General features: G+C 47.3%; 1 protein-coding gene across 9 annotated transcripts in view; it reads right to left on the bottom strand.

The window, feature by feature from the left end:
* The window catches only part of LOC142590666 (uncharacterized), a 224,496-nt gene that overhangs the window by 166,738 nt on the left and 33,328 nt on the right, over positions 1 to 24,430 (bottom strand). For all 9 annotated transcript variants that reach the window (XM_075703067.1, XM_075703062.1, XM_075703066.1 and 6 more), the window contains exon 4: positions 10,707 to 11,348. In XM_075703067.1, the coding sequence (XP_075559182.1) occupies positions 10,707 to 11,348 (642 nt within the window). The remainder of the gene's footprint in view (positions 1 to 10,706; positions 11,349 to 24,430) is intronic.

Here is a 24,430-nt window from a genome sequence, read left to right on the forward strand (position 1 = left end):
TCAGATCCTGGTGCTGTGCTCTTGCATGCGCGCAAGGCAGCTCTCAATTCGGCAATACTGAAAGGACGGTTGTAAGGCTCATTCTCTCGACTTTTTCTTGTTAATGGCTTACGTTCTTCTATTTGTTTATATATGAGAAAAGATTGCGAATAATTGTTTGAACTTGACACGCTCTGAAAGTGCTCCGCAAATGAGTCTGCCTGATCTCGCAGTGTTTCGCCCTGTGTATTTACCAGAGGGAGTGAATATGTTTGTCGCCCTCTAACTCTATTTACCCTGTTCCAGACTTTGGCCTCGTCTGTAAACGAGTTAATGCTCGATAAATACTTCTGCCAGCTTTCTCTTCTGGCCTGTCGGCGGGTTCTCCTGCCTTGGGATTTTACTTGCTTAAAGTTGACTAGATTCTCTGCAGTGGGAGAAGCGCGTAGCAACCCCCACGCTTTGTTTTGTTTCTTACGAGCGATCCTACAATCTTCGTTCCACCACGGGACCCGCCGTTTACATGCCAAGCCATTTACTTCTGATATGCATTTAGATGCAATATCTATAATGAAGGCTGTGAGATACTGCATAGCAGCATCAATTCCTAAAGAAGACATGTCATTCCATGAGATACTAGTTAAGTTTCGGAACTTCTCCCAGTCGACTGTATCGATCTTCCACCTAGGAGCCTGTGGTAGACATTCTTTTTCTTTATTTGTTTTTAGCAGTATGGGGAAGTGGTCGCTCCCGTAAGGATTGTTGGTAACTTCCCATTCGAGTTCAGGTAGTATACAAGGGGAAACTAGGCTGAGGTCAATTGAAGAAAATGTTCTGTTTGCGAGAGAATAATATGTGGGTGTCCTCTTATTCATCAGACACGCACCGGACGAAGAAAGGAACTGTTCAACGAGACGACCTCGCGCATCGATACGAGAGTCTCCCCACAGGCTGCTGTGCGCATTGAGATCGCCAAGAACAACACAAGGCTCTGGCAATTGATCTTTCAAGGACTGAAATTCATGTTTGTTTAGTTGGTAATGCGCAGGTATGTAAAGCGAGCAAATGGTGATGAGTTTGTTTAGTAGGACAGCTCGAAACACCACTGCTTCAAGGGGCGTTTGTAGCTGTAAATGTTGACAAGCTATACTTCTATGAGTGACTATGGCAACACCGCCCGATGATGCGACGGCATCATCGCGATCTTTGCGAAAAGTTAGGTACTGTAGAAGAAAGTTTGAGTGTTTGTTTTTTAAGTGTTTCCTGTAAACACAGCACTTTTGGATTGTGTTTTTGTATAAGTTCCTGCACATCATCAAGGTTTCTGAGAAGACCTCTGACGTGCCATTGAATTATTTGTGTATCCATATTGGGAGTTAATAGGTGCTGTGTGTACAGAAACGGCAGTAGTGATTATGGACATTACAGTGATTAAATTACAGAGCCCTTTCGAGGCCCTGTAACGGGAGTTTTGCCCTTTCTGGAGCGTTCGAGGGAGCCTCGCCGCTCTTTAGGCGCTTGGTGCGCCTTGAGGATAGGTGTTGTGTCCACTGCCTCTTGTGAGGCGCCGGACACGTGCTCTTGCGAGCAAGAAGTTTTCAGGGGGAGCCCCGCTTTGGAGGGCAAGACCCCTGCGCCCACCAGCCCGGAGGTCGATGGGGCTCCCTGAGGCATTTGGCTACGCCGGCCGTTGCCAGCGCTGGAAGGGACCTGGGAGGTTGAGGCAGCCTCGGCTGCGCCCACCTTCGGGGTCGATGGTCCCTTCTCCTCGGTTGACGGAGCAGCGCTAGCTGCAACCGCCGCGGGGGCAGATGGCGTGACTGCCGACTCACTGCTTGTGGGTCGGACAGCCGCCGGAGGCCGTTGTGACGCTGCCCCCTGACGCGCCACTTCGGCAAAGCTTTTCTTTGGCAGGTATGCTACCCGCCTTCGTGTCTCTTTGAACGATATATTCTCTTTTACTTTTATGGTTACAATTTCATTTTTCTTCTTCCAGGAGGGGCACGACCGCGAGTACGCGGCGTGATCCCCATCACAGTTTACACAGTGTAGAGAGTTCTTACATGCTTCAGTGGCGCGTTCAAGGGCACTGCATTTCGCACGTTTGGCGGCCTCGGCAGCTCTGCGAGCTGTGGCCGAAACGTTGGCATTTGAAACATCTCAAGGGATTTGGCACATACGGTCTTACACGAAGCTTGATATACCCGGCCTCGATTGACTCGGGCAGGACACTTGAATTGAAGGTGTTTGGTCGCAATTTCTTTGCCGTCTCGCCTCATCTTGATTCTTTTGACATTTATGACATTTTGTTCACTGAAGCCCTCCAAGAGTTCAGCCTCAGTGAGCTGCAGCAAATCATCGTCCGAAACAACGCCGCGGGTGGTATTCATCGTGCGGTGCGGGGTTACTAGTACTTGGGTCTCCCCAAATGATACTAGTTTAGGCAGTTTCTCAAATTGTTTCAGGTCGCGGAGCTCCAAGAGGAAGTCACCGCTAGCCATCCTCGACACCTTATATCCTGGACCAAAAACTTCGGTAAGACACTTAGATACAAGGAAAGGGGAGATTGTTCGCACTTGTTTAGCTGGTTTTTCTGTGTGGATCACATGAAAACGAGGAAAATTGTGGACTTGGCGTCCGAAAAACTGAAAGATCTCTTCGGTGCGCCCTCGTTTCTGAGGGCGATCAGGGAGTTTAGGAAAAGCGTTTTCCATAAGTACAGTTGGGTTTTCGGCCGCAATGCCGACCACCCACCATGGAGCCCAACAGGGGGACGTGACAGGAGTTCCTGCTAGAGAAACCCTGCCAACGCCAGCCGTACATCGCTGCTATAACCAAATACAGCATAACCAAGGCTGGCTAGCTACAAAAGGTTAACCCTTGCCGCCGGGAAACTAGGAAGTGAGGAGAAGTGATGAGAAGACAGGAAAGATGAGAAAGGCGAGAGAGAAAGACGAAGATTGGAGAGGACAGGAAAAGGCGACTGCCGATTTCCCCCGGGTGGGCCAGTCCGGGGGTGCCGTCTACGTGAAGCAGAGGCCAAAGAGATGTGTTGCCTCCGCCGGGGGGCCTTAAAGGTCCAAACACCCGGCATCGGCTCAACCCCCAGGATCCCCCTTTCCCCGGACACGGCTAAGCCGCGCACGGCTACACGCGGGAGGGTCCAACCCTCGCGTGCTCGGGTACGTGGTGTCGCAACACACCAAACGCCTGCTGACGCAGACGCCCCTGCGGGAGGACGTAGGACCGTCTTGGAATCGGGGATGATACACGATGCAGTAGTTGATGCATAGGCAGGAGCTATCGAAGCCTCTTCGCCTTCTTCAGGATGAGTGTTGTGTACGGAGCTGGTTATTGTGATATTCGGTCATTGTAGCGAAGCTGGCGGCGCCACGCGGCCCTCCTCCGAAGCAGTCACACAGTGATAGAAATCTGCAACGCACTTCGGCAGTTCGTTCTCGCGGTAGTCGTGGACACACCGAACATGAAGAATGGGAATAGTAATCGCATGGGCAGTGTGCCGCAGTGCTCAAACCGTGCCGTAGCGAGCGTTCACTGCTAAGGTACATTTAAAAAATGTACTTCAAGACAGGGGTAACGACCTGAGACAGCGGAACTGGTTACGAAGCTCGTACTACATTTGCATGACACTGAATTGCGTACAGAGGTGATCCCACTTGTCTACAGCGGTCTAACCGAGCTCTGCGCAAGGAAAACTAAATTTTAAGGGAGATACCGTGTTATGAAGAAACAACTCGAAACGCAAGTGGAAAAACGTGAAACCCATTCAGGCACAAGCACTTTGTCCTTAGTCAAACAGCTACGCTAAATTGTACTTCATTTGCTCTGCCGTACGCTGCTCGAGGCTCTAGATGAGCGTGATCACCCCTGTATGTTACGAGTTTCATAAGCTGTTCTATTTGACAGCCGTTTTTTTTTTTATGTTTACATTTGGAAACGCACTAAAGTTTGTTTCTTACTGCACCAGATTAATTTGTTGAAAATAGGAGCGCTTGAAGAACAACTAACATCTGTTACTGGTAAGCGCTTGCGTTTATTAACTGTTTGTGAAAACACAAATATATGGCTTCATGCCCGTGAGCACTTTCAAGGCTAGTAACGACCTGCCGACCTTTACAGAGCCTGTACCTTCACGTACTGCGGCGTTAACGCAGTGCGGCGCGCCCTTGATTGCACTCGTCTGCAGGCAAATCAATTCGACGCTGAGCTCAGTGTCTCTCATGGAATAGTAAGCTGTTGAGATAGTTAGTTTGGCATGATTTTTGCAAAGGGGAGCGCAGAAGCGTTGCGGAAAAAGGAGAGTTGGACGGGTATATTTTCTAAGTATAATTTCAGACAAAAAAAGATTTCACACCACCTAAAAAGGATCGGGAAAAAACATGGCCTTGACTTCGTCTTCACAGCTCCTCTCAAGCTTTCTTGGTTTTGCGCCCTTGCAAAACGGCCATAAGAAGAACAAGAACTGTGAAAAGAAACACAAGAAACCCCTCATCTCCTTTGCTACTGAAGTGGTTTATAAGATATCACTCGACTGTGGGAAAGTTTACATTGGGCGGATGGGGCGCTGTCTAAATAACAGGCTAAGAGAACATCCTTCATCTTAAAAGGCACTGCGCAACTCCGTGCACCTTCCTGCGAACAACAGGAATTGTGGCTGTAAGCCCCTTTTCGATAAAACCGAGATTCTAAGCAGATCTAAAGGCAGACTCGAAAGGGAAATCCTCGAGGCTGGTCAGATTCGTGCTCGTGCTAACCTTTGTATTAGTGCCCTGTCAGTGCATCTTATGGATAAGGAATTTACGTTCCTCGCCCTTGCCTGAAGTTTCTACGCCACCTCCTTTGCCACTCTCCCCTCGAAGGTTTTTTTGGACCGACTTCTGTCAGGCCACTTGCACGTGCCGTTGCTGCTATCACCAACACTATATAGCTGTCATTATTGATGTAGCGATGCGTGCTCCGTTGTTAGGTGAATTTTATATATATAAAAAATGTAAACATTTCTTTACAATTCTTGATGACAGCATATGAGCAATAACGTTCCTGGTGGTTTGTCTCTGAAAATATATGTAGTTGCAAGTGAGCGTCTTTCCTGTCCACGTCTCCGTTTTCTGCAATGCTTCTGCGCTCCCCTTTGCAAACATAGTCTCTAATGGAGCTGATGCCGCAGCATATGATGTGACCGGCGTGGAACGTAGCTTCGCCTTCATTTACACACCTTTGAGTCTCTTTAGCAAGAGCCAAAGTATGATTTGCAGCGAAACTAGAGGCCCTGACGTGGTTTGCTGCTCGAGATCAACGAGCTTGCGAGTTCGCCGTGTCACCGTCTCTGCAGCCATTTTGACCGACCGTCGAGCCGCCTATAGTCGCTGGAATGACTGAATACAGATTCGAGCCCGTGACCATGGCAAGTGTCATGGTCGAGTTTCAGTATTGAGTACGAAGTTTCTCGCTAAATGTCTTCAGCAAACACTGAATGACAAATAGCAAGCGTCATTTGTTGGTTTAGAGCAGGATCACTAGACAAGGAAGAAGTTTGGCATGCGACACACTGATTTGTGAAAGCAAGGTCAGAGGAGACAGGCCGATGCAAGATATCCAGCTGCAGTGGTGTCACACGCGATGTAAAGCAAATGAAATGTGCACCTATGGTTCACATATGATGAGAGCTGTCTATACAAATTGAAAACAAAGCCTCAAGTGGCTTAGGATGAAGCCCACTTCCAGTTTCCTGCCTGGAAGTGGGCTCTTGCTGGAAAAATTTCTGCAAAATATTTTTTTCTCTTTGTTAATTGTGGTTATTCTTGATATGTTTTGCATATTTAGATAGAAGATAAACATTTTTTTCTGGGTATTTATATGTCTCGTCATATATGTCTCGTCAAACCCGGCCACGGTGGCCGCATTTCGATGGGGGCGAAATGTGAAAACAACCATTTACTTAGATTTAGTTGGACGTTCAAAAAACCGCAAGTGGTTCAAATTTCTGAAGTCCTCCACTACGGCGTCGCCTCATAATCAGATCGTGGTTTTGGCATGTAAAACCTCACAATTAAATTTTTAATCAAAGGGTTAGAAAGTCCCTGAAATGGTTCGGACAAATTTTGTAGACACATAGGATACAGCTACAGTAAAACATTCGCACCACAATTTAAGTGAAGTGTCTCATATTAAGAGCGCTACAGATGATTACAAGTTACCCTTTTCCATAGCCATGCTTTTTCTCCTCAACTCGTTCACCGACTGATACGGGCTAAGCTCCACCTTCACCAGCTCTGCGTCATGATGCGACGTCGTGTCGTCTACTTTCAGTTGTCTTGGAGCCAGTGCACAAAGCCACTCCAACCTCTCCGCCGGCCGCCTGGCCTTGGATCCCAAGTGAGAGCTATCCAAGCAGCTTGCATTGCGAGCATTCTGTCGCAGCGCCGAGCTTGCCTGGTATTCAGGTAACGACAGGCAAGCTGGGCATTTTGACGGATGTGTGGAGGCATAAATTAAAGCCCCTCCATACTACTGCTGTGATGAAGGAGCTTTAACGTAGATCTACACGAGCGGCCTGATCAGTCGGTAGGTCCAGCCACCTGGTGGTGCAGGGCTTAACCAGCCAAATGCACAGCTAATATTGCTGTAGCCAAGTGCAAAACATTATGAACATTCAGGAAAATGACGTGTTCCTGATTACGCTCCTGCTAAAAGTTTACACCAGCAGCAAAGTAGAACACACTTGGTTACTGCTACATTAGCTCTGTGTTTGGATGAGCTCTGTGCCACCAGGTGGCTGCACTTTGCAGGTTGTTCACATTTGCGCCTCCGCTCATTCCGTAAGGTGCCCAGGCCCAGTCCACTCGTGCTTGCGTTTACCCGAATACAGGACATACTAAACTCTATTGTTCTAATAATCCTGTGGCATGAAATGACAGCCGCAAACGCGTAAATGCTGGTGCTGATCAGATACTGAGAACCAGCACTGCAGCCACTTTGCTCACATGTTGCCTTGCAGAGGAACATGATGTTGCAGCTTGACATGTCGCCAATCGCGACGTTTGCAGTCCACAACACAAGGGCAAACAATGGTGCTCACGAAAAGACAGATCCGAGACCAACACAGGCCATGCAGCTCGCATCAACACGGAGCACATTGTAACACAAGCAGACGAAACTTGCTGTGTGCCGGAAGTGCTTGAGTGTAGTGAGAAATTGTCCTTCTGGATTCTCTTTGTGTTACTTTCTTTTTCATAGAAACAAATTAATTAACATTCCAACTATTAGGAACTTTTCAAATATTATCAATGACGTGCCCTGGGCAGCCAATCGGAAAGCTCGCACTAGTGGCGTGATAGGTCCCCTCACATCACTTGCTCAGGGGTGGCTGAAAACTCGGGGGAGTGGTGCGCCGCGATCGGTAGCGAAGTACATTTTGAAACCCTTTTAATAAATTGCACGCTTTACACAGAGCACTTAGATGTGTCATTTAATGATCAGAAGGACCTACCCTAACGACTCAGTACATTTGTACAAAATTGCCAAAGTCCATTTCAGGGTCCCTTTAATATGACAACTGCAAAAGCCAGTGGTAGCGTTGCAGTAGCGTTTCTGCCTGCCACACTACGGTACAGGGTTTGATTCTCTGCCGAAACATACTTTTCTTTCTTTTCTTTTATCTCTATTTCTTTTTTGCACCAGTGTCTCCATTGTGGCGAATCACCTTCCCCGCTTACAACTGAGAATAGCAAATGACAGCAAGCAACGCGTCCTCGTGGTTGCTTGGCAACTAGATTTAATTCACCATCGGGTCATACGTACAAGTACAGTAAAACCTCATTAAACCATACCCGCTTAAACAGTAGTTTCATTTTAAAAGTAGCAAAGTAAAATTTCTGACTCAGCGGCCATTGAACATAATGCGTTTTGTATCCGTATAAACCATGCCAGCTTATTGTGTACGTATCGGTTAGCGCATAGTGTTTCACCTTTCGTGGCACAATAATGGTGGTGTGTTGTCTCCATTGGGCGGCCCATTAGAACAACAGGCCTCAGAGATCAGAACGGCCTCCAAGGGCCCTGTACGTTTGCACATGAAGCCACATCAACATCATTTCAGCGTCGTGCAAGCAAGGACTCGCGTCACACCAGAAAAAGCACTGGATGCTGAGCATAGAAGAAAAATTGGATGTGGCACAAAGAAGTCGGTGCTGGCACATGCCAGGCCTCTACTGTTGACTACGGTGTGTGGCAGTTGGAATGTGAAGAAGTTGCTCAGCAGTGCTGCTGTGACCGTGAAAAGATATCGACTACGAGGTTCGGCCTTTTGCCATCGTTGCCTCTGTTGTTGTCAAGGTGTTGGCTAACGACAGTGATGAGGACGACAAGGAAAGTGACAGCACAAGCGATGCAGACCTGTCAGTAGAAGCTTCATGTTAAGTCAGCATCACGAATGCAATCGTCCTGACGAGAGCAGCACCCCACAATGAAAAAGGTGGCTTGCGACTTCTGCAGTGCTGCCATGCCCGCGTACTGAGAATATGTAATGCCAACGCGGAATCTGTCATGCGAGTGTTTGCCGAGAAGGGGCTGGCTGCAAAGGTGGCTCGCACCTGCAGCAAGTTTGAGGTCGCTGTCATTGCTGCTAGGCCACCATGGCATCAAAAAAAAATGAAAATAGCAGACTTCTGTCGTGCAAAGTGAATAAATACTTCAGGTTTTTGCCCTCTCATTGCACTCTCTCTGACTTCCGTTTTTGACAGGTAAGTGGGTGATCTGATGCTATTTTGGTTAAGCAGTACTACCGTTTAGTACATACTTTTTGCAAGCTCCGACCAACTACAGTTTAACGAGGTTTCACTGTGTGTTGATTGTGCTGTTTTTACATGTGCTCTGTGGGGCATGCAACAATAGCGCAAGAAGCTTACTTAAACGCATGACCCGACGGTCCAATGCATGTGGCAGTCCAGCAGCAGTGATGACACACTATTTCGTGCAGTCTTGCCTTATCGGACGTAAGTGGCAGAAAGGCTTTAACCACATCAAGCAAACTGCCACAGGCAAAAAAAAAGAACGATATATTTTATGAATTGATATGTTAAGCAGTTACCCTGCATAGCAAATGGAGATATTACTGTAATGCTAACAAAAAACAGTCAAGGTGCGAGAGTTTCTGTGCTTGTAATATTAACCAATGACTAAACAGTTCAGATTTTTGCTGCATGACATTTGCTGATTTTGGCGTTTTTAAAATCCAATTATTGTATGCTTTATGCACTTTGTCTATGTGCTAAACCCACACAGCCACTGCATGTTTCATTACAAAAGCTGCATTGGCACTGATTACCATCGAAGTTAGTTAGTGTAGGTGTATTCTCGATCATGTTTGCTCCCTCCCCACAGAAAACAGCATCAAAGTATAAGTGCGCATATTCTAGTGACATGGTCGAAAATGATTTTTAAATGTATGCAGAATGACGTCTTAGATGATGCCATAACTCGCGCTACCCGTTTTAAGTTTTTATTAGTGGTCTGCCTTGCAGTATGATTAAAGCTGACTCCTGAAGAAGTTTCAAGAATGAACTGCTTTGAGCCATAAAGCAAACAGTATAATGAAGGTCTGTCATGCCGGCTCATGAATGAAAACAGAAAGCGACTTGATGAGCAACTCGGGGAGCTATCTGCATGGAGAAGAATAGTCCTTCTCTGCTTTCATTAATTAACAATTCTGTTAATTTGTGGATTGCAGTTCCAACATCGACATCTTCGTAATTGTGATATGCTGCAACACAAATGGATTTCCACGAGTCACTTAGTAAGTAAGTTGGTAGCAAAGCACAATTGTGGCATTGCTCTATTTGTGATGAGCACTCGTCCCAGTGTCGCATCAAGAGGCACCAAATAAAAGGTGTTTTTCTTGCCGTGAAAGTGCGCATCAACACTATGGAAGCAGATGCAGCAGTTGTTACGGCGACGATGAGCATGGCAATCTGCGTGGGCTGCATGGAAACAGGCATGCTGCACCACAACACACATACAGAATAAGCGCTGACCCGAGGGAAACGTCTATTTAGCTGTTTAGCGGGCTTACGATTGACATATCCTAACGTTAAACAGGGAAAAATCAACAAGAAATGTCAGACGTACTTCCATAAAAACACTGCCAGATGCGTCTAATGTACCTGCAAAAAAAGTTGAGGGAGACGTTGGACGTACCTTTAGCCACAGCCGAATAAAAATCCAAACATTTTCTACGATTCAGAATAAAAATGAGTATGCTGATAGGATACATGAAATAACGACGATAATCCTCGGGCTATAGTCCATTTAGCACTCTCATTTGCTCCTGAGAAAGTCACGTAATCAAGGTTCCACTGTGCTACAAATGTCCTTGCAACATTCTGGATTAGGCTGGAGTATCCTGTGAATTGACTTGAAAGTTTGACATTTAAGAGAATATGGTGACATTTGCACTACCTGATGCAGCAGAACACAATGCAGCATGCTACACAACTATGTAGTCTCCTAATTCTTAGTTAAGTTCTACATGGCTGTTACTATGGTTCTTTGTTTTCTTAAGTCCCCTCAAGTGCTGAGCCCACTCAAGTACATGGAGGAGACAGTGCAGCAGTGTGGTCAGTAACCGATATGAATGTGCATGTGTTGCTTCCTGCTGGACTTATGCAAGAGGCTCTGAGAGCACAAAGGACACTCAAATGGTATCTTACCTGTGTGGGTGCATAGGTGCTCTTTCAGCTTGGCCCTTTGCGAGAAGTTCTGAGGGCACAAAGGGCATTGAAGTGGCATCTCGCCTGTGTGGGTGCGCAGGTGTTTCTTCACGCTGGACTTATATGAGAAGCTCTGAGAGCATGAAGGGCAGTGAAATGGCTTTTCTCCTGTATGGCTGCGCAGATGTTCCTTCAGCTTGGACGTTTGTGAGAAGCTCTGAGGGCATGAAGGGCACTGAAATGGCTTCTGGCGTGAGTGGATGTGCAAGTGTTCCTTCAATTTGGACCTTTGTGAAAAGCGCTGAGGGCATGAGGGGCACTGAAATGGCTTTTTGTCTGTGTGGATGTGCAGATGTCTCTGCAAGCTGAGCTTATGAGAGTAGCTCTGACGGCATGAAGGGCACTGAAATGGCTTCTCGCCTGTGTGGGTGCGCAGGTGTATCTTCATCTTGGACCTTTCCGAGAACCTTCGAGGGCACAAATCACAACTAAAAGGACGTTCGCCAGTATGAACCCTCATATGTGCTTTCAGATGAAAACCCTTATCAGTCTCATAGTCACAGAGGTGACAGTGGTGTCGGAGACCATGGTGTGAATTGTCATCCTCGGCTGCTGTTGATGGAGATATAGAAGGCCTTGATGCTGCACAAATAAAATAAAAATAGGATATAACATGCCAAATAACAGCATAAATAGTTGTGTGTATTGCATTTGTATACCTGTAACCAGAACCTATCCAGAATCACATTTCAGTCTTATGATTGTCTGCTACATTTCGTTTGAAATGAAACTGCTATATTCTGCTGTATATGTTGCCTTTTCTCTTGTACTTTCTGCCATGTTGCTGTAGTAGGCAATGTTTTAGCTCTGCGCTTATCTTTGCCATGCATCTGTGCCAAGTTAAAGGGACCATGGGCCTTGTCAAGCAGTTTTCTGGCTTTTAGTCCACGGCCCTTAACATCTGTATTCTTCGGATTACGATGCTGGAATAAAGTGGATTTGATTTTTTGATCTCCCCCCCAAAAGATCACGATTGCACATGACGTGTAGCAACAATCAATCCGGAACAAGCTCAATTCGGATCGGCACCAATCGCAATCAGAAGTGTACATGTGAAACCGGTATTACAACCCACTCAATAGCCAACCATACTTTTGTGCATTCCTTTCCGATGCACTAAGAGGCATCAGGGAAATGTATTCAGATGTACCCATATTTCTTTTTGTCAGTTTCAATTTTCCTATACAGTTGAACCCACTTATAACAACATTCAGATGCCATGAGAATTCCATTGTTATACCCGCTAATTGTTATAACCGGGTTGCATCAAAAAATCAAAATTGGGGGATGGCAGAGCCGTTGTGAGAAAACTGTAATGGCGGGGAGGCCAGTGCCCCTCCCCACCACCTTCCTCCATCCGGCTGCTGATTGTGTTCACTGGTTTAACTGCTTCCTGGGCGCTCCGATCACGTATGACAAGCCGTGGCTGTTGGCATTAAAGAATGGCACTGCTATAGCAACTGCAAAGAGGGGTCACGAGTAGCAAGTGATATGCAAGCACCACCAAGGCATCGCATTGGTGACCCCAAAAGGCACCTTTTAAAAATTGCGAGATGGCTGCTGCAACTGCCTGAGAAGTCCAGAAGAAATGCTGAGGTGATATCGCCACAAGCATGTCGCCATGTACTTCTCACTGGCTTGCACGAGAAAACCCCATGTTTGTCAGCCTTGCATGCTTTACATGAAGCTTGCCAACATCCTTTGCCAAGGCATCCAGGTGCTCCACGCAGTGCAACGGAAGGTTCCTCGCGAAAACGAAGCCCCTCACAGGCAGAATCATCTGCCAGGCCTCCTGTGAGCACACCGTTGAGGCAGCCTGCCCTACCACATCATCGCTGCCGTCGCTATCTGATGCAAGCACGGTCGTGGCGATCACCTCATCGGGCAGCCTGCCCTACCGCGTCATCGGTATCTGATGCAAGCATGGTCCCGACGATCGTCTCATCGGGCAACCTGCCCTACCAACTCATCGTCGCTATCTGATGCAAGCACGTTCGCGACGATCGCCTCAACGGGCAGCCTGCCCTACCGCGTCATCGGTATCTGATGCAAGCATGGTCCCAACGATCGCCTCATTGGGCAATCTGCCCTACCGACTCATCGTCGCTATCTGATGCAAGCACGTTCGCGACGATCACCTCATCAGGAAGTCTGCCCTACTGTGTCATCGCTGCCGTCGCTATCTGATGCAAGCACGGTCACGACGATCGCCTCATCGGTTAGAAGCACTTAGTTTCCAAATTTACAGCCATGCGCTTTCTTTCCACTGGCAATGTCGTGCACTGCTGATGATCAGCGGACGGATCAGCCATCTTCAGTTTCGGTGGCGAGAAGCCGCGTAGCCAGGAACGATTTCGATGCAAACAACGAAGGTGAACACTAGTGATTAAGTTGTTTGCAGAACCGCGCTGAATGAGGAGCCAGCGAGCAACATGCGAGCAGCGCAGTTGGCGCGGTCCATTCGTGTTTCGGAGGGTGGGGTGGCGTAGAGCTATGGGCACAGTGGAGATGTGGGTGTGGCAGCCTTCTCACAATTTTTAAAAGGCTCCTTTGAGAGCCATCAAAGCGATGCCTCGGTGGTGCTCGCATATCGCTTGCCACCCGTGACAGCTCTCTGCAGTTGTTATAGCAGTGCCATTTAACGCCGACAGCCACGGCCTGTTACACACGATTGGAGCGCCCAGGAAGCAGTTAGAGTGAACACAATCAGCAGCCAGATGGAGGAAGGTGATGCGGAGGGGCACTGGCCTCCCCGCCATTATAGTTCTCTCTGATCAGCTCTGCCATCCCCCTATTTTGATTTTTTCCCTGCAATCCCGTTATAACAATGGAATTTTCGTGGCAGATGAATATTGTTATAAGGGGGTTCGACTGTATAACCCAGCCACTACCACTGCTTCAGACACTGGCACTGTCCACAGCTGGCCACTTGACAAATGCGATTCATACTGTACGGTACACTGTTATCACTGACCGAAAGTATTTATTTGTGGGTGGAAACCACGTCAAACAAACGAGTGCACATTCAGGAAATTAATTATTAGGCATACACCACTGATCTCCGAGGCCGATCGTAGGTTCAGACATGCGTGCACATACCACACCGTGTGCTCCTCCCCGACAGCACCAAATGTGGCCATGCCAAGTTAAATCTCTTCAGTACGTGTCAAAAAACCGGTTCCAACGTAGAAGACACCACACCATACTAAGCAAACCGCATGGACCCGAAAACAACCACCAGCAAGTGCTGCCGAGCCTACACCTGGCATAAGACATGGAGCGACCACACAACACAGCATGGCAACGGGCTCACAGATAGTGCCCCTGCCTATACAATATGGTGGCACCCATGAAAAGGACGTTTACAGGTCCGTCGCTACCACTACACAAAAAGGAGACTTAAAAAGTAACTATAACAGAGGAAATCATGAAATAATTAACAGCGAACTTGCATGTTCTTACGATCACTTAATTTAAAGGGGCCCTGAACTACATTTTCTTGAAACCTCACAAATTCTTTGGAGCACGAGTAACATCCGAGAAATTTATTACTGAAATAATTTTTCAAAAATGCCTAGTACGAGCATATACTTTGAGTGCGATATTTAGCTTTCCTATTTTCCCTCAGCACCTTCAGTTTCAAAGGAATGGAGGAGCGCCAGTGGCGATAGAGTCATTATACCTTGCCTGTGGCATTACAGCAAGAGGGATCATTGCGGCACCTCGCGGTAGTTACGCTATGCAGCAGACACAGTTACATGTAAGTGTAGGTGAACGGCAGGGCTGGAATGCATGCTCGCGTGCTCCAGCCTGGCAATGCTACATGGTGTAGACTAGCTTTATCCTGCACAGACAGTAGGCAAATCCAGACTGCGCACTTAGCAGGGCTCAATAGGAAACTCAACAGGAAGCATGTCTGGCCAGGAGCGGCCAGGAGGGTGCGCACACTGGCATGCATCCCTTGTAGATGCTGACCGCCATTCATCGTGAGGTGCAGTAGGCCTTGGCTGGTACATGAAGTATGGGCTTAAGTTTTGCATAGTTTCAGGCTAGTTGAGTTTTCTAAGCTACCATAGTTTCCAGACAATAAGTCATGGCTTTTTTTCCAAAACTTTCCTTGGTGTGTCTTATACAATAGTGCGACTTATATATGCCTAAAGGCATGCAGGCCGACAAGACCAATATGAACGCTTTCTTCTTTTAAGCATGTCACACTGCAGAAGCAATGCAAGTAGCGTGCCTAAAACGTCTCTAAATGTTTATTCAGAAGTTGACGACGGTGACCCAGTGACACTGTCAGCTCAAGTAGTTGAACTTTCTGACTGCGTTGGAGGATGAGGCTCTCGATGGTTTTGAGTGAAGATAAATGTTCACCGAGTCTTTTCTGCTAGAAATTATGCCAAGCTTGAAATGCCGTGCCAGGCAAAAGTGTGCTTACTCACATTTCATCACGTCACTCGAGTTAAAATAGGCGTACATTATGCACCACTACGACTTGTATACCAATTCTTCCTGTGAAACTCGCAAATATTGGGAGGGTGACTTACACAAAAATGCTAACTAAAGTCCAAAAATATACAGTAATAGAAATTAGCGAGATGTGACTGCTATGACACCGATAAGCACTATGGCCAAAGTTTCGATTTCTACTTGGGCAGGTGAGTGTGAGAAGACGATAGTCGGCTCAAGCTTCTTGAATGCTATCAGCTCTTGGCCAATAGCAGTCTGGTATAAGATTTTGCTATATAACGAAATATGGTAGTCGCCAACAGCCCCGAAAATGTGTTCGGGTACCCACTGTTTCTTAAGCGGCTTACTTACAAATCGATGCTCTCCCTCACAGCATGGTGGCATGATTTTTCAACAGCTTGACTGACGCAAGCCTTGGCAATGAGTCTTTTTATGATTTTAGAATGGCAAGAGTCATACCTCAGTATTTCTTTTTCTCCTCTAGTTTTGTAGCCCCAGCAGATGTGGGAGCCTCTGAACCTAATGTTTATGTCAAGGTACTGGAATCGACCTTCGGTAGGAGTCTCGTATGTGAATTCTAAACCTTCATGCACTTTCTTGAACCTGCTGATTACAGTTTCTATGCTAAATGATTCACTTTGGCTTTCTTTCATGCACACCAAATAATTGTCAACATATCTGAAACAGGTAGTTATATTAGTTTCTTCAAACAAGGCAGCAAGTTTTCTGTCTCCCACACTCAAAAATAAGTCTGAAAGCATGGGAGCTATACAAGAACCAATAGCGATACCATCCTTCTGCTCAGAGGCTCCCACATCTGCTGGTGCTACAAAACTAGAGGAGAAAAAGAAATCCTGAGGTAAGACTCTTGCCATTCTAAAATTATACAAAGAGGCATTGCCAAGGCTTGGATCAGTCAAGCAGTTGAAAAATCATGCCGCCATGCTGTGAGGGAGAGCATCGATTTGCAAGTAAGCCACTTAAGAAACAGTGGGTACCCGAACAGTATGGTGGTGCAAATCTATGAAAACTTGTTGCCCGAAATCAGAACCAACAGGAAAAGGCAAAAAAACACAGGAAAAAGAAAAATTGAAAAAACACGTGGTGTTGCCTTACACACATGGCTTGTCACATAGGATAAAAAGGACAGCCCAATGCCATGATGTTCAAGTAAAGTTCTTTTCTCCGCAAAAACTAAAAGGCATGTGCAAGAGGGTGAATGCAGGATCCAAAGAGGGCAATCCTAGTGCTACGATCTGTCAGACTAAGCACGTGAAAAAGTACGTGGAATGTGCCAATTCAGTGGTTAACCAAATCCCACTAGATTGCGGGAAAGTATACATTGGGCAAAGTGGACGCTGTCTAAATCACAGGTTACGGGAGCACAAATGCACGTGCCAGCTTCCGACAGCACCTAGCAACTTGGCTGCACACTGCAAACAATGCAAATGCTTTCTGCTACTAGAAAGCACCACAGTCATTGGCACATCAAAAACAAAACCGGAGCGAAAAATATGGGAGGCACTTGCGATAGCTAAAGAAAAAGAGATGTTCGTAAGCACTCCGTCCATCACGCTTATCGAAGCTGAGGTCGAGTTTGCCAGGGCGAACGGGTGCAAGTGAACGATGTATGCCTGGCCCGAACTATGCTCACATGTTATCACCTTGTCATATCTTTTTATATCTTCCCCCCCCCCTCGCGCCATATCTCCTTGTATATAAGCGCATTCTTTAACAGTATTAAACAGTTGGAGGTCTGCGCTTTGTACGTCTACATCCTGTCCTTCACTTAAAATCGTCAGTGTAAAACTAAGCGCAATATAACCATGATCATCATTCAGCTTAAGAAAGCATTTTGCATGCCTGTTGGTTTTCCCTTCAATAAAGCATTTTTCTTTCTCCGCTCCTGTAATCACTACACACCTGTCATAGGCATACACGTCTGGGGTGAGCAGTGACAAGGATTAACTTTGTGTGATCACTCCAAAATGCCTTGACACCGGCCATGAATGAAGCTAAGACCACCGAAAATTTCTGGAATCTTACTAGATACAATAGCCAGTCAGCTTCCGTCTCTCTCTCTCTCTCTATAATTTTTTTTTTTCGCTTTGGTTGCTACATGGCATAGCGTCAGGATGACACTAAATATAAGTATGCAGACCCGTTTCATTGAGATACTGCAATCATCATCGGCATCATCATCATCATCAGCCTGGTTACGCCCACTGCAGGGCAAAGGCCTCTCCCATACTTATCCAACTACCCCGGTCATGTACTAATTGTGGCCATGTCGTCCCTGCAAACTTCTTAATCTCATCCGCCCACCTAACCTTCTGCCGCCCCCTGCTATGCTTCCCGTCCCTTGGAATCCAGTCCGTAACCCTTAATGACCATCATTTATCTTTCCTCCTCATTACATGTCCTGCCCATGCCCATTTCTTTTTCTTGATTTCAACTTAGATATCATTAACTTGCGTTTGTCCCCTCAGCCAATCTGCTCTTTTCTTAACCCTTAAAGTTACACCTATCATTCTTCTTTCCATAGCTCGTTGCGTCATCCTCAACTTAAGTAGAACCTTTTTCGTAAGCCTCCAGGTTTCTGCCCCGTACATGGTTACTGGTAAGACACAGCTGTTATACACTTTTCTCTTGAGGGATAATGGCAACCTGCTGTTCATGATCTGAGAATGCCTGCCAAATGCACCCCAGCCCATTCTTATTCTTCTGATTATTTCCGTCTCATGATCCGGATCCACCGTCACTACCTGCCCTAAGTAGATGTATTCCCTTACCACTTCCAGTGCCTCACTACCTATTGTAAATTGCTGTTCTCTTCTGAGACTGTTAAACATTACTTTAGTTTTCTGCAGATTAATTTTTTTAGACCCACTCTTCTGCTTTGCCTCTCCAGGTCAGTGAGCATGCATTGCACTTGGTCTCCTGATTTACTAAGCAAGGCAATATCATCAGCGAATCGCAAGTTACTAAGGTATTCTCCATTAACTTTTATCCCGAATTCTTCCCAATTCAGGTCTCTGAATACCTCCTGTAAACACGCTGTGAATAGCATTGGAGAGATCGTATCTCCTTGCCTGACGGCTTTCTTTATTGAAATTTTGTTGCTTTCTTTATGGAGGACTACGGTGGCTGTGGAGCCGCTACAGATATCTTTCAGTATTTTTACATACGGCTCGTCTACACCCTGATTTTGTAATGCCTCCATGACTGCTGAGGTTTCGACAGAATCAAACGCTTTCTCGTAATCAATGAAAGCTATATAAAAGGGTTGGTTATATTCCGCACATTTCTCTATCACCTGATTGATAGTGTGAATATAGTCTATTGTTGAGTAGCCTTTACAGAATCCTGCCTGGTCCTTTAATTGGCAGAAGTCTAAGGTGTTCCTGATTCTACTTGCAATTACCTTAGTAAATATTTTGTAGGCAACGGACAGTAAGCTGATCGGTCTATAATTTTTCAAGTCCTTGGCGTCCCCTTTCTTATGGATTAGGATTATGTTAGCGTTCTTCCCAGATTCCGGTACACTCGAGGTCATGAGGCATTGCATATACAGGGTGGCCAGTTTTTCTAGAACAATCTGCCCACTATCCTTCAACAAATCTGCTGTTACCTGATCCTCCCCAGCTGCCTTCCCCCTTTGCATATCTCCCAAGGCTCTCTTTACTTCTTCCGGCGTTACTTGTGGGATTTCAAATTCCTCTAGACCATTCTCTTCTCCATTATCGTCGTGGGTGCCACTGCTACTGTATAAATCTCTATAGAACTCCTCAGCCACTTGAACTATCTCATCAATAATAGTAATGGTATTGCCGGATTTGTCTCTTAATGCATACATCTGATTCTTCCCAATTCCTAGTTTCTTCTCCACTGCTTTTAAGCTGCCTCCATTCCTGAGAGCATGTTCAATTCTATCCATATTATACTTACTTATGTCAGCTGACTTACGCTTGTTGAGTAACTTCGAAAGTTCTGCCAGTTCTATTCTAGCTGTAGGGTTAGAGGCTTTGATACATTGGCGTTTCTTGATCAGATCTTTCGTCTCCTGCGATGGCTTACTGGTATCCTGTCTAACGGAGTTACCACCGACTTCTACTGCACACTCCTTAATGGTGCCCACAAGATTGTCATTCATTGCTTCAACACTAAGGTCCTCTTCCCGAGTTCAAGCCGAATGCCTGTCCTGTAGCTTGATCTGGAATTTCTCTATTTTTCTTCTTACCGCTAACTCATTGATCGGCTTCTTGTGTACGAGTTTCTTCCATTCCCTCCTCACATCTAGGCTAATTCGAGTTCTTATCATCCTATGGTCACTGCAGCGCACTTTGCCGAGCCCGTCCACATCTTTTATGATGCCAGGGTTAGCGCAGAGTATAAAGTCTATTTCATTTCTAGTCTCGTCATTTGGGCTACTCCACGTCCACTTTCGGCTTACCTGCTTGCGGAAGAAGGTATTCATTATCCGCATATTATTCTGTTCTGCAAAGTCTACTAATAGCTCTTCCCTGCTGTTCTTAGTGCCTATGCCATATTCCCCCACTGACTTCTCTCCAGCCTGCTTCTTGCCTACCTTGGCATTGAAGTCGCCCATCAGTATAGTGTATTTTGTATTGACTTTACCCATTGCCAATTACACGTCTTCATAGAAGCTTTCGACTTCCTGGTCATCATGACTGGATGTAGGGGCGTAGACTTGTACGACCTTCAATTTGTACCACTTATTAAGTTTCAGAACAAGACCTGCCACCCTCTCGTTAATGCTATAGAAGTCCTGTATGTCACCAGCTTTGTTCTTATTAATCAGGAATCCGACTCCTAGTTCTAGTTTCTCCGCAAAGCACTGGTAGCACAGGACGTGCCCGCTTTTTAGCACTGTATATGCTTCTTTTGTCCTCCTAACTTCACTGAGCCCTATTTTATCCCATTTACTGCCCTCTAATTCCTCCAATAGCACTGCTAGACTCGCCTCACTAGATAACGTTCTAGCATTAGACATTGTCAGATTCCAATGGCTACCTGTCCGGAGAAACTGCAATAGCGACTTATAAAATGTTGTAGCGCAGTACCATGTGCCACAATGGTCCGGTCACAAGTCACAAAAGACGACGAGGACATGCCCAGCATGGTGACGGTGCACGAGAAGAGGAATCAGCAGAATCAGGCTTCCACATGATTGAGCAAGCTCAGCCAAAATATAATTTGCAGACACCAGGCACCAGCGTCTGTCAGGTTTTTCTTCGCCCACAAATTGGCGACTCCAGACTTTGCGTCATCGCTCTCAGCTCCAGGTGCCTCAGCCGCTTTGCTGGGCCTACGGCCACAGGGAGCTCGAGCCCCACTGTTTTCACAGTCCGCCTTCTATCCAGTCAGCCATGGCCCCAGATTCTCCCGATCAAGTATTACCTGATCCCAGTACCCCATCCCCACTACCCCGCGATCCTGAGGTCTCCGCTCTCAAGCTCCCAGGGTTCTGCTCGTTGAACTCGGAACTTTGGTTCCTTACTATCAAATCCCTGTTTTGTCGCCACCACCTCAGATCACAGTTGACCATTTTCGACCACGTCGTTGGAGCACTTCCACCTACTACTGCTGTGATTGTTCATGATGTTCTACACTCCCTGCCCGTCGACAACCCCTGTGACCACCTTAAGGAAACGCTCATCCAGCGCACCACTGAAATGAAGTGGCATTGACTACAGCAAATTCCTACATTGGAGGAGCTCGGTGACCGCAAACCTACTGACTTAGTGTGTCGCATGCAAGCCTTGGCTGGAGACCTGGCTCCTTCAACAGTAGGTACACATGATTCTTACCGCGTCTTCATCCTCAACACTCAAATCTCTGGCTCAATTGGCCAACATTATGGATTCAGTTCTCCCTTCGTGGCCACAGTTCATCACCCTCCTGACCCTCTGTCCCACGGTGCAACCACTGGCGACAGCTATGCACGTCCCCTTGAAGTTAACGAGGATCTTACAAGGCAAGTAGAGCGACTGACAGCTGAGGCCGCTGCCATCTGAACACGCTGGCCATGTTCTTCATCACGACCTCGCTGCCCTAGACCCAGTCACTCTGGGTGCCGTTCTCCTTCTCCCGTTATGCTTTGCTGGTACCGCTGTCGCTATGTTGCTCGCACAAACCAGTGCCACCAGCCCTACTCTTACGCGGGAAACAGTTGGGCTGAACACTGACGGCGACCACTGTTCTCGGCCCCAGATACGGTCACCTTTTCTACGTCACCAACCATGTCAGCAAAGTCCACTATCTCGTCGACACTGGCTCCAAGATTTGTGTCCTTCCTCCTATGTTGGCTGAGCGCCGCCAACCTCCCAACTCACCTCCTCTCACCACGGTCAATGGATCGACCCTCTGGACCTACGGCCAAAAGTCAGTGACTCTTGACATCGGCCTCAGGCTTACCTTTTGCTGGATCTTTATCACTGCAGACATGCGCCAGCCCATCATCAGAGCCAACTTTCTTTAGCTCTACAAGCTCGTCATCGATGTGCAGCACAGCCGCATTTTGGACTCTAAGACGAGCTTAACTGTCCAAGGCGTTTCCTGTCGCAGTCCACCCCTTCGGCTTCTCGAGGTGCACATGCCCGCTCCCAACCATTGGTCAGCAATCCTTGCCGAGTTTCCAGACGTCTTCAGACCCCCCTCCTTTTAGTCCTCGGTCGCTCACAGATTGACGCAACATATCGTCACGAGTGGCTCTCAAGTTTGCTCGGGCTCGTCGCATCGCACCGGGTTATCTAGTTGCTGTCACCAAAAAGGAGTTTGAACACATGCTTGACCTTGGCTTCATTCGTCCTTCCTCCAGTCTTTGGGCCTCACCACTCCACATGGTGCCCAAAAAGACAGGTGACTGGCACCCGTGTGGCGATTACCGTGCTCTCAACAAGGCCACTATCCCGGACCAGTACCCAATAGCTCCCACTCAGGATTTTGCGTTGGCAATGCACGGTTGCACCTCTTTTAGCAAGGACGACCTGGTGAAAGCCTACCACCAAATTCCTGAGGAACCTTCAGATATTCCAAAGGCCACCATTACAACACCCTTCTGCCTGTTTGAATATCTGCGCATGCCCTCCGGTCGTCATAATGTGGACCAGCCCTTTTAGCATTTCATCGACCAGGTATTACGTGGCTTGACGTGGTGCTTTACTAATTTTGACATGCTCACCTACAGCACCGCCACCGAAGCTTATAAGCTCCATCTACGTCAAGTGCTCGCAAGACTCAGCAAGTTTGGTCTTGTCATTAAAGGTCCAAAGAGCGAGTTCAGTGTTACAGAGTTGGATTTTGTTGGCCATTGCATCAACGCACACAGCATTCGTGCACTACCGACCTGCATCACGGCCATCTGTTAGTTTCCTCAGCCATCCACCACCAGGCGACTGCACGAATTTCTTGGCCTCACCAACTATTACCGCCGCTTCATTCCTTACTGCGCCAATATACTGCAGCCTCTCCACAACATTCTCTTGGGCCTCAAGACACCGAATACTCCCGTGGCCTGGAACGACACCACTGACTGCGCGTTTAGAGGCATCAAACAAGCCACTGCCAGCACGACGCTCCTCGTCCACCCCAAATGTGACGTCCCAACATCTGTCACGGTTTACGCACCAGACACTGCTGTCGGCACATTCTTGCAGCAGTTTGTTACTGGTGCTTGGCAGCCCATCACCTTCTTTTCCAAAAGGCTTACGAGCCCTCGAGCGCCGCAACAGCACGTTCAGCCAAGAGCTGCTCGCCACCTATTTGGCAGCGAAGTACTTTCGACATTTCGTCGAGTGACGCTCCTTCCATGTCCATTACCGACCATAAACCACTGACTTCGGCCCTAGCGTCCCACAGCACCTCCTATGTGCCCCACGATATCAGACAGCTCGCTTACGTTTCTGAATACACCAGAGACATTTGTCACGTCAGCGGAAAATACAACGCCGTTGCCAATGCACTTTCTCGTGCCGCCATCCATGCAATGGACCACAGCTGACCGGTCATCACTTCACGGCCATGGCAACCGCCCAGAGTGTCGACGCCGAGCTCCAGCTGCTTCGCACGACCAGTACCTCTCTGCTGTTTGAAGGTATCTTGCTCCATGACTGCGACGTGCCCCTCGTTTGCCGGACGCCCTTGTCCTTACATGCCTCGCCCATATGGCCAGGTCATCTTTGATACCCTCTATCCTTTGGCTCATCCTGATATTTGTGCAACACAGCGACTCGTCACTTCTCGTTATGTGTGGTCTAGTATCCATGTAGACGTTCGTCGCTGGTCACGTACGTGCTTCAACTGCCAGCTGTCTGAAGTGCATTGCCATGCTGCGACTCTTCTTGGCACATTCTCGTCCTCGGACGTAATCTGCAAGTCGATATTGTTGGCCCTCTTCCTCCCTGTAGGAACCATCGATTCCTGTTAACTTGCACTGACAGGTCCCCTAGGTGGCCTGAAGCGATGCCCCTCCTGGACATAACGGCAGACTTGACAGCTCGAGTACTTATCATACTCTGGATTAGACACCAAGCTGTCCCTTCCACCATTATGACTGACCGTGGTCATCAACTCAACTCAACATTGTTCGCCAATTTATCTCGGCTGCTCGGCGTCAATCACATCAAGACTACCTTTTACCACCCAATACCCAATGGGATCATCAAACGTTTTCACTGCCAATTGAAGACTTCACTCATGGCTTCGACTTTTCCTTCATCATTGATCGAGCACCTTCCTTTCGTTATGCTTGGCATCTGCACCGCAGTGACTCTTCCACCAGCGTCACTGAGCTTACGTTTGGCACCACTATAAGAGTTCCTGGCAAATTCTTCGGCGACTCATCTACCGTACCCGCTGATGTTTCCGGCTATGCCTACTGTCTACACAGTGTTATGCGTACTGTCATCCCCGCCCACCGACAACTATGTTTTCCCGGTGTGTATATGTCAACCCTGGCCTTGAGAACTGCACGCACGTCTTTGTGCTCCACGATACTGTGCGTCCTCCCTTACGGCCTCTGTATGATGGTCCGTTCAAGGTACTCAAACGTTCACCTAAGTGCTTTCTATTGCTCATCAATGGCCGGGAAGGAAGATATTGTCATGTAGTACTGAAAGTGAAGAAAGCAGCAAAACTGCGAATGACGAAACTAGCGTTTTATTAGGCGAACC

The sequence above is a fragment of the Dermacentor variabilis genome, chromosome 8 (genome assembly GCF_050947875.1).
Source record: "Dermacentor variabilis isolate Ectoservices chromosome 8, ASM5094787v1, whole genome shotgun sequence".
NCBI classification, from domain to species: Eukaryota; Metazoa; Arthropoda; class Arachnida; order Ixodida; family Ixodidae; genus Dermacentor; species Dermacentor variabilis.